Source organism: Martes martes (assembly GCF_963455335.1).
Source record: "Martes martes genome assembly, chromosome: 5".
Lineage (NCBI taxonomy): Eukaryota > Metazoa > Chordata > Mammalia > Carnivora > Mustelidae > Martes > Martes martes.
In genome coordinates this window covers 45,282,383-45,298,898 of record NC_137892.1, presented here as the reverse complement: position 1 = coordinate 45,298,898, position 16,516 = coordinate 45,282,383, and the positions used below count along the sequence as shown (strand labels likewise).

General features: G+C 38.5%; 1 protein-coding gene across 1 annotated transcript in view; it reads right to left on the bottom strand.

The window, feature by feature from the left end:
• The window catches only part of CHD1 (chromodomain helicase DNA binding protein 1), a 73,339-nt gene extending 57,263 nt beyond the window's left edge, over positions 1–16,076 (bottom strand). Inside the window, exons 1-2 of the mRNA XM_080803855.1 lie at positions 15,542–16,076; positions 13,271–13,466 (exon numbers count right to left, since the gene is read on the bottom strand). Of these exons, the coding sequence (XP_080659981.1) occupies positions 13,271–13,323 (53 nt within the window). The 5' untranslated portion in view covers positions 13,324–13,466; positions 15,542–16,076. The remainder of the gene's footprint in view (positions 1–13,270; positions 13,467–15,541) is intronic.
• Between the last annotated feature and the right edge of the window lie 440 nt (positions 16,077–16,516).

The window sequence follows — 16,516 nt, the reverse complement described above, 5'->3', positions numbered from 1 at the left end:
CCTGATATAGGAACAGGAATAAAATGAAAAAGCCAAGAAAGTGGTATAGGACTGGGGGGAAAAAAAAAGAAGAAATAAAGAAAGAGTTATTGGATGGGTGTAGAAGTACCAAGGAGCAATAAAAAGAACCTCCCAAAACAATAGCAGGGAAGGGGGAAAAAAAAAAGGCTATGTATTCAAACATATATGTCAGACTGCCTGTATCAAAGGCTTGTATCAATGATTTCTCATTTTAATTCCATTAAATAATGTATTATTTTCTTCTTTTGTCCCTAGGACATCAAGGTTTTCTTCCTCATATATGTCATTTCCCCACTTTGTCATTTTCAAAATTTTTAAACTGGTCGTAGTATTTAGATGGAGTAGACTCTGAGAAAGTAGAGCAGGAAAGCTACAGGATACACTGAAAAAAGGTAAGCTGATTTTCCACAGAAATATTAATAGAAAGTTGTATGCCTCACAAACACAGTAATACATAAACAAAGAAATGTATTAACTATTTTAAGGAACAAACATATTGCACTAAATTCTTACTTCATGCCTTGTTCCCTCCCCTGATTACTGTTTAAGAGTCAAAACCATTCAAAAGGACTTCTTTGGGGGAATTCTGAAAGAATTTTTGAAAGACACTTACGGGGAAAATTCAGAGCTAACCTGATGACTGCTCTGAAGCTCAACTTTTTTTTCCTAGCTTTCTAGCTCCTTCTTCTCATTGTAATTATATTTATATATGTACACCCATTAGACAAGCCTCAAGTTTCTGTCACATGGGAATAATAAACATACGTAAGGATTACTGTGAAGATTAAAAGAGATGTAAAGCATACAGTCTGACATATTGTAGGAACTCAACACTGACAACTATTAGGAAAAAAAAGTTCTTTTTCCTGAGTTCAAGATCAGAATTATTACTCCAAGGACTACTTTAGCTGTTCTTCAGAATGTCATAACTGTAATGTAGATATATAAAATGCCTGTGAGTTAAACCTACAGATATACTAAAATTTTCAATACAAATTGCTTAATAAAAAAAGGAAACACATCGTAATTACTACTTGGTGCTCTGTGCCAGATCCTGGGTTCTAATTTAATCCTCACTTTCACATAATAAACAACTGAGGCTCAGAGAAGAGTAAATGACAAAACCAAATACCAATACTATGATAACAAAAGTGTACAAATGATGAATACATATAAAGAAATGAAAGAAAAGAAAAATGAAAGCCGCTGATTTCTTAGTATGACAGGAGTGATTTATTTTGAAATAACATTTCTTTCTGTTTGTGCCATATATTTATATTGTCTACTTGCTCCACCCAACTCACCCAGCATCCATTTTGTCTAACCTTTAGTAGTACATAACTGTCCTGCAGTTTTCACTGGTATATGCCCAGCTTTCAGCTAGATGTGGCCACGTAAACAGGTTCCATCCAATCAAAGGGATATGGCTAGAAGTGATATAGGATTTTTATATCACAGCCTTAACAAAGTGACTTGCCTTAAATCCTACCACTTCCCCCCATTTTCTTCCTGCTGGCTGAAAATGGCAGCTCACAGGGCAAGAAAAGCTATGTACTAAGATTAGGAATAGCAAAGCTGTCCCATGAGCCACAGTACCTTAAAAACCTCAAAGGGTAAAGCTCACTGAGAATGAAAAAGAAGTAACTATTTTGAGCCCCTGTGTTTTGAGGATCAGTTCTTACTGAAAGAGAATAGTGTAAATTTCTGGCATAGAGAACACCTTAACTGGTTCTCTGATACATTATAATAATGTTAATGTAATAAACATTTTTTGAAAGAATAAGTTCTGTACATAGATAATGTGAATTCATTGGCTCATCTCTTCGACAAATACTGAGTAAGAATTTCTAGTAGAGACAAAATACCATGGGAAAAAGTAAAACTTTTGAGAATTAAAGATATAAAGATGGACTGATTCCTCATTAAAGAACTAGAGATGAGGGAAATGCAATCAGGGGCAAGGCTTTATGGGGGGAGTGATTTAGAGCTCAGTATTGGTAGTATTCCCCCTACTTTTCACTCTAGAGAATGATTTCTCTCTGAAGCAAGAGATAAAACTTTTGGCTCTAACATTACTCAAAATTATCATATTCTTTATGTAACCTTCTCCAGTTTCTCCAGACACATCACTGTTCCAACCCACATATTCACAACATTTTGCTCACATGTTTTTAGTAACGCCTTCACAATATTATAATTATTTGTATACATGTATCTCTTTTTAAAAAAAAGATTTTATTTATTTATTTAACAGAGGAAAAAAGAGCACAAGGAGCAGGGAGACAGCTGAGCAGGGCTCAATCCCAAGACGCGGGGATCATGACCTAAGCCGCAGGCAGATGCTTAACCAAGTGAGCCATCCAGGTGCCTCATGTATCTTTCTTCTAACTATATCCTGGAATTCATTAAGTCAGGGACTTCATTTTAGTTGTTTTTATAGACCATTATTCACTTCAACAGGACTAGAGAAAAAAATATGGAAATCTGTATGTATTGAGGAAATACTTAAAACTAAAAAAAAAAAAAAAAAAGTATTAGTGGCCAAAGGCAATGGCTTTCAAACTTCTTGGACTATGACTTATATGTACATTTCATATCATGATGCAGTATACACATGCAGGTGCATGCACACATAGGCATAAAAGTTTGATGAACTAGTATTCTAAAAAAGGTACACTGTATTTTCTATTCTAATTTACACTATTCTCTTTCAGTAAGAATGGATCCTAATCCTTTAACATACTACGACCTACTATTTAAAATGTATTACCCTAGAGTAGTCATTTAAAAAATGAGAAGAGTTCAGCTAGATGGTAACTGAGACCATATCACCTGTATTTTAAAATCTGTATCCACCTTATTTTATTATAAGCCATCAAATAAATACCAAAGGTTTGAGAAAACCTAGAATATATCTATCCATCTGTATGGTTCTGAAAACCAACTAATGCCGCTGCTATGGCTAAGGAACCCAGCGGTTCCTTTTAGCATTCTACATTACCAATCCAAATCAAAATGCTACTATAAACTCAAAGTACAGTATGCTTCTACCACCTTAAAGCCTCTAACTGAATAAATGAGAATAAAACTGCTAGAATTAGATGCTAGAAAGGGTCATATTTAGCATGACTAATTTAACAAATGACTGGGTTTAGTCATGTTGAATATGAGTTAGACAGTAAACTCAAAATTTCTCTACTAAACATTCAGAGAATCAGATGAGAAATAAAGGCTACTATATATACATTTGCAAGTCGCTATATGTTAGTTTCATAAAATATATATAAAATTTATTATAATATTAATAACAATACAAACCTCTAATTCTGTAATTTTGTTGTTTTTTTTTAAATGGGGAGGAGAGAAAAGGAGAGAAGGAGAGAGAGAGAAATGGGGGGAGGAGTAGAGGGAGAGAGAGAATCCTAAGCAGGCTCCGGGCCCAGAGAGGAGCCCCACACTGGGCTCGATGTCCCAACCCTGAGATCATGACCTGAGCCGAAATTGAGAGTCAGACATTTAAAAAGTCTGAGCCACCCAGGTGCTTCTCAATTCTATAATTTGTAATTATAACAAGTAGATGAACCTTAACTGTAACATTTGTTTTCCCCATTACTATTACCTATCATGCAGAAGTCTAACATACGTAGAAATCGTAGAAATCATAGAAATTCTATTTCAAGGAGACCTGAGTAGCTCAGTCAGTTAAGCATCTGCCTTCAGCCCGGGTCATGATCCCAGGATCCTGGGATGGAGTCCCATATCAGGCTCCTTGCTTAGCAGGGAGCCTGCTTCTCCCTCTGTCTGCTCCGCCTGCCGCTCCACAGCTTGTGCTCACTTGCTCTCTGATAGACAAATAAATAAAAACCTTAAAAAAATTGTATTTCAAAATAATCTTCAAAATAATTGAGCAGGTGGAAGGATTTTGAGATTAAACTAGATTGGCCATGAGATAAAATGTGAAGCTGTATGATGCATACATGAGAGTTCATTTTACTACTGTCACATTTTACTACTGTCACTATTTACACATATGCTTAAAATTACGATCCACAAGTTTTAAGTCAACACTAACAACAAAATAAATGTCTATATTTAAAAGTTCTTTTTTTTTTTTAAGATTTTATTTATTTGACAGACTGAGATCACAAGTAGGCAGAGAGGCAGGCAGAGAGAGAGGAGGAAGCACGCTCCCTGTCAAGCAGAGAGCCCGATGCGGGGCTCAATCCCAGGACCCTGGGATCATGACCTGAGCCGAAGGCAGAGGCTTTAACCCACTGAGCCACCCAGGTGCCCCTAAAAGTTCATTTTTAAAAAGATTATCCATTTGAGTAATTTGTTTTAAAAAAGATTTTTGGAATTATGTATATGCTTTTTATTATGTCAATGAATACTACAGCAAAACAACTAAGTTCTCAGGACTATATGCTTTACTCTCTAACAAAGTTATTTGTAATTTGGTATTTCATCAGTCTGCAGATACACAGGAGTGTGCTGCACATAACAACTACCTCCATTTACTGTAAGCTGTTCAATTAAGAAAAAAAGTGAAATCATCAATGTAGTATAATATGACTGAGATAAGCTACTGAACACTAGTTCAATCCTTTGGTATAAAATATAGGGTAAAACTGGAATAAAGAAATTATTTACATTTTTCGTACTCATATACAACTAATTCTTTTCTTATAAAATTTCCTTTCAGATCAAACTTCTGAATCCTTTTATTAATGCGACATTTACTCAATTAGAAATGGGAATACTGTAGTAGTTGCATCAAATTGCAATAATCAAAGTATAATCTACTTCAAGCACAAAAAGAACAGTCTTTCGGGATATTCAGACTAACTCCACTCTTGTCCAATGGCCCCATTCCTTCACATAATAGCTCTTCAGCACAGTATTTACAGCCATCTAACATCATTTTCCTGAGTATAAAAGTTACTCTGCTTTTCCCCTAAGCCTGTCAAAATGCCTCACCATCATAAAAGCCACATTATCAGAACTTTAAACATGCAGAAAATCTAAGATCACCACAGTTTTACACATCTCTTTAAAAAAAAAACAAACTTCATTCTAACACTGGGCTTGATAGAGAAACTAACCACTTGTGGGCACATGGTGGCTCAGTTGGTTAAGCAACTGCCTTTGGCTCAAGTCATGATCCAGGAGTTTCAGGATCAAGTCCCTCATTGGGCTCCCTGCTCACTGGGGAGTCTGCTTCTCCCACTGACCTCTACCCTCTCACGCTCTCTCTCTCATGGTCTCTCAAATAAATAAAATCCTTAAAAAATAATAAACTAACCATTTGCCTTATGATCAAACTTCTCTGACTCCCACCTTTTAACTGCTGCTCACTATTACCTCTTTGTATTAACTATAACCACTTGACACTGCAAATATTTAAATCTGGTTTCTTTCTTCACTATAAACTTCACAGGAGAATCTCCAATTTTAACATCTCATGCAATCTACCACAAAGTTGATGCTTAATCATCTAAATTAAGCATATGAAGACAGAGAACTGTACTTCTGAAAGCAGCAATGAGAGATGTGAAATAGCTAACATGAATGGTTTTCATTAGAAAAGAGCTTCTCACTATTTTTGTGCCTTATGTCTCATCTCTGAGAGATAGGTACTATAGACACTAGATGCCAGAAGCCAGTACTGTTTAGCCAGAACTTACCATCTTTGTGCTTTATTCTCAATGATAACTTAGATCTCAATCTATCCATACCAAAGAACTCTGAAGTGCAGTTTAATGTTTAAAGTTGACTTTTGACTAAGCAGTCACCTCATATCACAGCGACAGATAAGATACCTTTAACTATAAACAGCAATTTTTTCAGTCTTCATATGTAAGAACTTGATTCTGGTACAATAAATTTCTGGATTACCTCTTCTTAAAACCAGTGGTTCTGACAACCCGTTTACATGGGTATTATTCTCTCAACACATTACATTTGTGCAGCTATCCTTCTCTTTTTCTCCTTCCTTCGCTTGGGACTAAACCATTCAATAACTTCAGCATAACAATGAATAAACAGCAGACTGGAGAAATGCAAAGCCAGCATGTCCAACACATTATTAGGGAACTTACACTTCTTTATTGGGGGACTATAACTCTGTAAAAATTTTCCTCTCCAACCCACTTCTGAATATATACTATTTGTTCTTGCTTCCTTTCACATTATATCATTTCTTACCATTAAGGTTACAAAAATTAAAGAGTTCCATGAAAACTTCCCATATAGCCCATTACATTACTCTAGTACTTTGCTCAATTCCAATTTCTTTCACCTCATTTGTTTACCTATATGGTTCCAAGAATCTGAACATACTTACCTGATTGTGTGTTAAAACCTAGCTACCGCATTATCACCTCTAAATCATAATAATCTTTCTTCATTAACATGGCATGTTACTGAAGGATCCCAGGTGAATAGCTTCTCCTATATGCATATGAATTGAATATGCATATACATCTCCTGGGAATCTTGTTAAAATGAAAATTCTGATTCAGCAGATCTGGGTCAAAGAGGGGAACTTTTAGGGTGAAGGAACCATTCTGCCCAGTAATGGAGTAGAGGATAAATGATTCTGTGCATTTGTCAAAAACACATGAAACTGCACATCAGAGAGTAAATGTAATATATGCAACTTTAAAAGATCAACCCATGTGACCGAAGAACACAGAATGGAATGCAAACTGTGCCAAATGAATCTAACTTTATTACAAATTTATGACAACCACACTGAAGAGGGTGGGAGGAAGAAACTAACATTAGTAACTTTAGAAAACAGTGTTTTGACTAGAAACTGTAAGGCTAAATATAATATAAACTGTATACTGTACATAAGTACTGTGTTATAGTTGATAAATTTATTTCTTCTGGGACTGCGGCCTAAAAATTCTAAAATTGCTTTACCTGCATCTGACCTTGAAGTGCATGATGGGATGGTGGATGATAAGAGCCAAGTTTCTCCCTGAAGGAGACTGCAGTTATAAAGGAGCAAGAAAGGAAGGTTAGGATGAATCCTGTAGTACAGAATTAGACATCAATACAAACGCATGTCCACCTTAATATGCATACTGATAGATACCAAAACTAGAGATGCGTAGATATACATGGTTCAGTATGTATACATATACTATCTAGCTTATCTGCTTTTTCCACTGAGAGGACCTAGAAGCAGTGATACGTGGGTACCAACAAGCATACCCAGCACCCAAGCCTTGGTTTCTAATACCCTTTTCTCCAATAAAAGGATCCAGGGCTCTCTGGAGAAATGGCTGATTCTGGGGCAAAAAGAGGAGTATGTAAAAAGTATACAGAGGCAAACTTGAAAGATAGTACCCAATGGGCAAGGCTACAACAGTATGAGCAACAAAATAAATCACTTACTGGATTATAACCCAAAGCATAAAATTCACATATGTAAGTCCAGGCTTCTATAAATGAATGAATAAATAGAGAAAAGACTCCTTTACAGAAGAATTCCACTTAGTGTATATAGATACTCTCTGCCAGCAGGAGATGGAACTTAAATCCAACATTCCCCCCAACCATTTGAGAGAGGGCTAGACATAGTCACTTGCTTCCAAAGCATACAGTGTGAGAAGAAAAAAAGCAGCAACTTAAAATGGAGAACCCCAGCAAATATTATGTTGGCTATGTGATGATGGTTAATATCATGTTGATACTACCCTTCCCATGTATGTGACTAGAAGAGCACTTCATCTCTGTGATATTCGTTCCAAAAACTGATAACCCCAGTTTATCCTAATAAAAACATCAGATAAATCCCAACTGGGGGATGGATATTCCATAGGATACCTGGCCAGCACTTTAAGACTTAAGGAAATCAAGAAAAGACAGAAACTCTCACAGACCAGAGGATACTGCGGAGAGTTGACAACTAAATGCAACATGGTACCCTGGATTGAATCCTGGAACAGAAGTGGCATTAATGGAAAAACCAATGAAATCCAAGTAAAGTGTGGAATTTAGTTAGTAGTTTTTTAAAAAAGATTTTTAAAAATGGCTATAAATCTGGTTTCCCCTTCTGGAGAGCAGGAATCATAATACTGCATACATCACAGGAGTTTTATGAGGATGAACTATGATAAATTCATGTAATAATCTGTACACTACGTGTACCATGCCTGGTTCAGTCAGAGTAAGAGTTCAATAATCATTGCATGCCACATTATTATCGATTCAAAAGAAACGAAATGTACTCAACCTCTTGCTGGCATGGGCCATGACACCATCCTTTGGGGGGTTCCCAGGGAAAAAAATAACACCACCAGTAACAAAAGTAAGTGGCTAGGTGATGAATGACTCCAAACAGTTCCGTGTGTGTGTGTGTGTGTGTGTGTGTGTAGCTATACACACACACACACACAGAGGAATTTAACATGAACAAAAATCACTTGGAAATCTTGTTAAAATGAAGATTCTGATTCAGGGGGACAGGGTTGGGGCCCAAGGTTGTACCTTTCCAACAAATTCACAGTTGATGCCAATGTTATTGGTCCAAGGGCCATAACTGGAACTTTAACTTTTCTATTTATGCATTTTTTAAATTTTTCTGTAAAAAAGATAGTTTTTCTATTTATTCTTTACCTCTTCCCTGCAAAGAAATACTCTTATTTTTAAAAACAGAACCATACGAAATGTAACCCATCACCGTGATCTTAAATAAGCAACTACCTTAGAAGTATAAAAGAGGGATAATTACATATTAACATTTGCCTCCACATTATCTCATACCTATGCAGATAAAAGGAATATATTTGAACCTCAAATCATACACAATTCTCTTATCCTTACCAGTTAAAAGTCTCAAAACTTTACAAAAACCTAGATTAATTACAATCCTAGAAAATACTATGAAAATTCTAATTCAGTAAACTGTATTTGGAGAGAGAGTAACCTATTACTAAAGTTCCTGCTTAACAGTTTATTCAAGTTTCAAAATGTTAAGAAATGGTACTTAATGTCAGATCATCTAGGATCATGTAGAGGATATTTGAGGAAAGAAAAAAACTAATAGGAAAAATGAAGAAATTACATAGAGCTGAAAAACAGGGATTAATAGAAAATGGTGTAAAAGAGCCATACTTCCCTGCAAATAATGACATCATGGGAAAATTTTAAAAACCAGTTTCCTTAACTGAATGATTTCTAGCCATTCTGGTTTTGTGATTTCATGTTTTCCTGCCTTTCTTAAAATATTTCTTAGCACAAACATTTGAAATTTAAGAATGAACTGACTTTTTTAAAACTCTGAGATAACTGCAAAATAAGCTCAGAAAATACCATTTAACTGGTATAGCCTTTAAAAACATTCAAGTTTACTTAGTGAAAAAAAACTGATTTTGATGACAACAAATCTTTCTGGTATGAATGTACATAAATGCAACACATCAAAAATGGTGTACCATAGTAGTTTTCAACAAGACACTAACAAATAAATACATGGTAAAGAAACATGGCCTGTGTTCAAATTAACTTTGACTTGGTGTTATTAAATTTAACAGGTCCTTTATTTTTTTTTATTTTTTTTTTAATTCTTTTTTTTTTTTAAGATTTTATTTATTTATGTGACAGACAGAGATCACAAGTAGGCAGAGAGGCTGGCAGAGAGAGAGGGGGAAGCAGGCTCTCTGCGGATGCGGGGCTCCATCCCAGGACCCTGGGATCATGACCTGAGCTGAAGGCAGAGGCTTAACCCAATGAGCCACCCTGGTGTCCCCTAACAGGTCCTTTAAACTAGGGGGCTTCTCAAAGCCTTTTAAAGAAGCTGAATTTCTATAAAAGGAGATTTTCATTTAGAACATTTCCACTGATCATACTCCTACTCATTGCTTACAAGAAACACTTTAAAAGTTCAGATTCAAAGATTTTTGAACTATAAAACATTAACAAAAATATTTTCTATAAGCCAAGGAAATTTGTGTGACAGAGTTCTTCAAAATAAATATAAAATTTACACACATATATATTTAAAACATACGTAAGTATTAAATCAAGCACTGTTAATGCTATGAAAAGCTATAATGAAACAAAAGAATTCTAAGAATCAGGATAATAAAGCTCAACTGCCAGCCACCAGCCACAGATTCACCCTAACAATGGTTAAGACCATTGTAGCACATCACTAACAGTCTCCCTCACTCTGTAAAAATTTTTCAAGAGCATCATATGTAGATGCTAATTAAAGTGATTCAAATAAATTATCAAATTTACATGTACAATTTTAGATTATTAAAAATTAATCTGCAGGCAAGGAGAGAAATTGTTCTGAGTAGCAAAATGTGACTGTATATTTACATGTACAATTTTAGATTATTAAAAATTAATCTGCAGGCAAGGAGAGAAATTGTTCTGAGTAGCAAATTGTGACTATGTATTTCCGGTCTTCATCCACAAATCTATTCCAGGATTAAATCATTCAAGAGAACTTTAAAATAAGAAGTCTAACCATGATTTGGAAAACTTGATTTTTTTGTTTGTTTGTTTGTTTTTTTTTTCCTCAAATCTACATAGCCAAGAATCAGTACTTTGAAATCTTCCAAAAACATCTTTAGAAAGCTTAACTTCAGTTATATAATAAACTTTGCGCTGAGTTTAAACTGATGTGCAGGTGCATCCTGACCCACATTTCTTTGTAAATAGGTTTCAAAATTGTCAGTTATAGCATAGCTAAAGAGACATCTTCCTGTGTATTCTTCCTCCTTTCAGTCAGTGGTCATAGACAGCTTTGCACATGGAAACAATCAAAAACCATTTTTTAGTAGAAAGCTAATTATAACAACTAAAAATGTCAAATGACTTCTTGCTTAATTTTATTTCATTTCATAATGGAATTTCCACAAAGGAAGAAAGAAAATCTAAAGCAAAAATCCATTTAAAAATTCTACCCAATAAAAATCAAGTTTTACTTTAAAAACTATTTACAATATGTATCAATTTTAAAAGCAGAGCATATTTCTCCTCTCTTCACTCTATAATAATATTCATAGTTACTAGAAGTGTTTTGTTTTTTGCGGGCAGGAGGTGGCTGGGGAGAATGGTGGTTGAGGGTTGTTAACAATGACAGTGGAGCAAAGGAAAAGGACAGCATAACAGCAGCAAGGAAGAAAATGAAAGCAGATGAGAAGCAGGTCTCCCTCCTGATAAACACCAAGGCAGTTGCAAGAACAAGATAACTTGACAACCACACTTCTCAGAAGCATGTAAAACCTATATACTAGAAATAGTAACTCAGAATAATTAGGGAATATGATTTGCAGTTGTTTTAAATAAGTATGCGTTGCAAAAGATTCCTTTAAGTAAATTTGATTTCACAGGGTTTAACTTTTTTCACTTACACTACCAAATCTATCTTACTACTCCCCTTTAGATATGGCAGCAAAATACATAAAACATTATTAGAACAAGTAAGGGCTCAGAATATAACAGCACATGACCTCTCTGAATACTCAACTAGAGGATTTATTTTCAAGAGTCTTATTTCCTAGTTTGTGAGTAGTTTAGTTCCTGTGTTTCCTCTAGAAATTTCTACCTATTAACCATTTCATTGTTCACTAACAAATAAAAGAATGTGTACAATCACTTACTATAGTCAATTTACCTGTAGAGATTTGAATCAAACATGAGATTCAAAACTCTTCCAATTTAGCCTCTCAACTCTGTTGATTCTTCAACTCTTATTGTCTAAAACCTTATTATACTTTGTAAATTAAGTAGTGAGATGAAACTTCAAAATCATTTAGTTCAATTCTTTTTTAAAGTTGAGATCATTCAGAGAACTAGTTAATGCAGTGCCAGCTCAGGTTTTGTAATGTTTAGACCAATATCTGTTCAACTAAACAATGCTGCTTTCCATAATTGCTCCTTTCTCTCTATGATGTTTTTGTTATGCAGACAGTCCGCCTGTGAAAGCTGATAAACTAAAGTACACATAGCAAGACCAGAAAATACCAAGTTTCAAGTCAAATACTAATAACACTGCTTTCTTTTCTATCCAATATTACTTCTGCAACCCTCCCAACTACCAAAACTTTCCTGTTTCTTGTCCATCACATTTCTCTACCACCATAATTAAAGTTCCAGTTATGTAGTATTCTATGGTACCTAAAACATGATGCTAATCATAGTAAGCAAATACTGACTGCTCATTATATCAGAACTATTTTAAGCCCCTTCCACATAACACTTCACTATTCTCAACTTTAAGATAAATAATACTGTAATTCATATTCTATAAGTGAAAAAGACAAAACCTCAGAGGTAAAGTAATTTGCCCCAATTTATACAACTAATAAAAAGTAGAACTGGGAAAAAGTAATCAGGGGGTCTGACTCTGATGTTCACACCTGATCTCTACTGATAAGTGTATATAACTACATGGACTCCATCAATGTGCAGGTAACTCAAAATTTGGGGGCTACAGAAGAATTTAAAGAGTTTTTGTATTTGAAGAGGTTTCTTACACATTAAAATAGCTTAACATGGCTTATTCCCATTAACTATATCTTCTTTGCAAAGACATGGCTCAAGTAACTCATTCATACATAATTAAAACTGAAATTTAAAAAGAAAATCAGAGGAAAAAAGGGTTGCAGCAATATTCTAACAAATGTCCCAATCAGTGTTGGCCAAAAGAACTTTTGCAGTGATAGAAATGTTTTCTATCTGTGGTACAGATCATGGTAGCCATTAATCACATGTGGCTTTCAGCATCTGAAATGCGTCCAGTATGACTGAGTAATTGCATTCTGAATATTCTGTAATTTTAAATAGTTCAAATTTAAATAGCCACATGTGGCTAGTAGCTACTATACTGTACAGGAAAGGTATAGATGACAAAATGCCAGAAAAAAGGTGAGTAAAGAATTTCTTATTGCCTTTATTTGGAGAGTGCACCAACAGTCAAAGCCACTTAAGGGTCTCTTTTTACTTGGTCTAGTTTCAATAATTGACCCAAACAATATAAACTTCCAAAGGAGATTTAAGTCACCTAAACTTTCCATATTAAAATTCATCTTTGTATATCCCAATAGAAAAAATAAAACCTGTATTATCAACAAAACTTCATGTATCAGAAAATTTTTTTTTACTGTTTGGATAACTTAGAGGAAGAATCTGATCTGGAAACTCTGCCACCTACTAGGAAAACTAAAGAGTCATGCAAGTTTTACATTCTCTTCATAATAAATACTTGTAATAAAGTGCTTACCTTGATTCTCCACTACTGTTTCTAACACTTTCTTCATCACTGTGTCCATTCATTGTAAATACCAAGAAGTTTTAAAATAAAATATAAATCTTCCCAGTTTAAAAGATGAATACAAATATGAACTCCTTAAACATCAAAAATTCACAGATGAATTTTCTCCAACATTCATAGGATTCCTGGGCCCTTTTTGATTCACCTAAAGAAAATATATTGAGAAAGTAAGAAAATTACCTATAGAGAAAAAGATGAGTAAGTCTATCTAGAACTTACACAAATCTACCTAGGACAATTAGAAATGGTAAGAGAGGAGTAGGGGTCTTTCACTCAAAATACTTAGGCTTCTATTAAATACATTCCTGACTACTTACTAGAATTTAGTACCACTGTTTATTTTTGACAGAAGAAATTAAAATATATGTGGAGTGGTAAAACTTTCAGACTGACTGCAACTGTGTATCAAAACACATATATAAACATTATAAACAAATAACTAAAACAAAGTGGTAGTATGTAATATATACATATCCCAAGAACAGAAAATGAAGTCTTATTAGATACTTGGTCAAACAAATGAAGGGGGGAAAAATTACCTTTAATCAAGCACTAATTCCTATTACCCAGAACTTCATATACCTGAGTGGGGGAAAGTTTTGAAAATGCTCACATGAGAGCAGAATATAAGTGTATCATATAATTTCAGGGGAAAATGTATAGGTCAAAACAAATGTGTTCCTTTCACAGGTAAACCAAGAATGGAGAGATAAAATTTAAATAGTAGTTATCCAGTCTGGACTTGCATTGGTTCCATTAAAAAAAAAAAAAAAAAGGTAATAGAATATACCATAGGATTAATTAAGAAATGGGCTTGGGGTAAAAATCATGAGCCAAGACACAGCATTTCCACCTTTCAAGATTTCAGTCCAACACTGGAGAGTCACCTACAAGCCATCCACGAATAAACAAAGGAGATCTCTGGCAGGGGAGGGAGAGGAAGAAGCGGGGGAAGGAGACGTCAGATCCTTCCCCAGCCAGAAAGTACCGAGACAGGCGCCTGAGAGCAGAGCTGTCCGCCGACCTCAGCAAAGAGAATTTACTCCTACGATTATTTCCACTCCACAAAAAAGAGGGGGAAAATACGCTGTTGCCAACCCAATTATAGTAAACTCTGCATCTTGATCGGGATTTTATTTCTCCAGAGACTACAGTCCAGTAGACTGCAAGAAACGGTCATCCAAAAAGTAACTACTCCATGCAACATTTATTCTTAACGTTAAATATTAATTCCAACTAGTCAAAGAGCTTTACTATTAAACAATTATGTCCTAAAAATCTAGGTACTCTAACAAACTGCCTCTTACCCAAAGTCTCTCTTCAACGAGAAAGTTCACAACTCTTTTCGTTCTTTCCTTTTCACTCCTTTCGCCCCTCAAAATGGCTTTCTCCGTACAGTGAAACTTCCTTTTCCCCCTCATCTTCCTTCTCCGACTAAGTCCTCTTTCTGAGACCCTTCTCACACCCTTAAGTTCTGAAGCTCCAGGAGCAAGCAGCTCTCTCCTGCCTTTCACGCGTCTTAACAATGACTCTTCCCTAAGACGCTAAACCTCTTTGAATCTTCCTTCTCCGCGCCCGTCCTTTAACAGTTGCTTCGCTCCTGCTAAGTTTTCAAAGCGGTACTCGAAAGGAGGCTGGAAACCTTCCTCCTCCCTCATCCGTACTTTGCAGCTTCGCTCCAATCAGCCTCCCAACCAGATGCACACCACCCTCCTCCAACCCTGTCCCTCTCCCGGCCTTCATCCCGGTCCCGGGGTCTCCCTTCCCGCCTCAAACTTCCCGCAGACCCGCCCCGCGCCCTCCCGGGCTCGCCCGGGCCGCCGCCCCCTCCCCCTCCCCGCCGCTCCCCACGTGCTGGGAGCCCGGGTCGCGGCGGGACTAAAGCACCCGGCAAGTGCTAGCCGTTCTCCCCTCGCCGCTCTCCCCTCGCGGCCCGGCCAGCCCCAAGCCGAGGAGGCCCAGGCTCGGCTGCCCGGCTGCCCGACCGTCCGGCGCGAGGATGCGCTCTTTGGCGCCGGCCTGCGCTCGCCACTCACACGCCCCCTGTGCTCCGAGCCCGTCAGCCACCGCCGGCCCTCACAGAGCCGCCCCGGCCTTCGCCCGGCGCTCGGCCTCTGGGCCGCCGCCCGGGAACCGCGCCGCCCCCGCCCTCCGCCCTCCGCCTGGCCGGCTCCCGTCCTCCCCGCCACATCCTGACCCGCCCGCCGCCCCCTTTCTTACCGGCGGGCGTGCAGGCTTCGCGGGGCGGAGGGAGCCGACTCGATCGGCGGCCTCCCCCGCGCCCGGGCCCGCGGTCTCTGCCGCTAGTGAGTCCTCGGGCTGCGGGCGTCTCGGGGTAAGCAGGAGTCCGTGAGAAGGAGGGGGAAGGGGAAGGACGCGGAGGGGAAGGGGAAGCCCCGGGCCGCGGCACCAACGCGTGATCCCCTGCGGAGCGGATCCAACAATCAATTCATTATTGAAGCACCAACGGCGAAGGCAGCAAAAGCGAGAAGTAACGAGCCGTCGTCGTCGCCGCGGCCACGCGCGCGCTCCCGATCCCGCCGCTTATCGGCTCCCGGCAGCCGCCATGACGCCGAGAGAGCGAGCGCAACCGTCTCCGTCGTAGCCGCCTCCGCCGCCGCCACCACCGAGGTCGCCGTCGCCTCCGCCTCCCGCGCGACGTAAGCTCCTCTGCTCACTCCCCTTCCCCACTGGGCGCGAGGCGGGCCGGCGGGCGAACGGGCGCGCGCACGCCGAACACCTCCGGCTGGCGCGCGGGCGGTGGGCGGGGCTACGTTGTGGAGTCGTGGGGAATAGAAGGAAAGCTATTGGTACTGAGGCGGGCCAAGAGTGAGTGCGCGCACGCGCATGGATGGGAGCGCGCACGCTGGCCGCGCGGAGGCCGCCGGACTCTGGCCACGACCGTGGGTTGCTGATCCTTGCTCGGGCGCCCTCTCTTAGAGGCTGGGAATTGAATTCCGGGAAGTGGGAGCTGCAGGCTCGCTCCGTGCGGGTATGGACGCTACTGTCACTCGGAACGATTACGCAAGGACATCGCGGCTGAGAGACCGAGAAGCTGCGGGGGAAGCCGGGGGGGGAGGGGGGGAACGCTAAAAACTACGTTGGGGCTGGGGTGCCGCGGGAGGGCCAAGTTGAATAAGCCGAGGGAGCAGGGTCTTGCGTGGAACCTGGTTGCCCAGGCCCCAAACCATAACT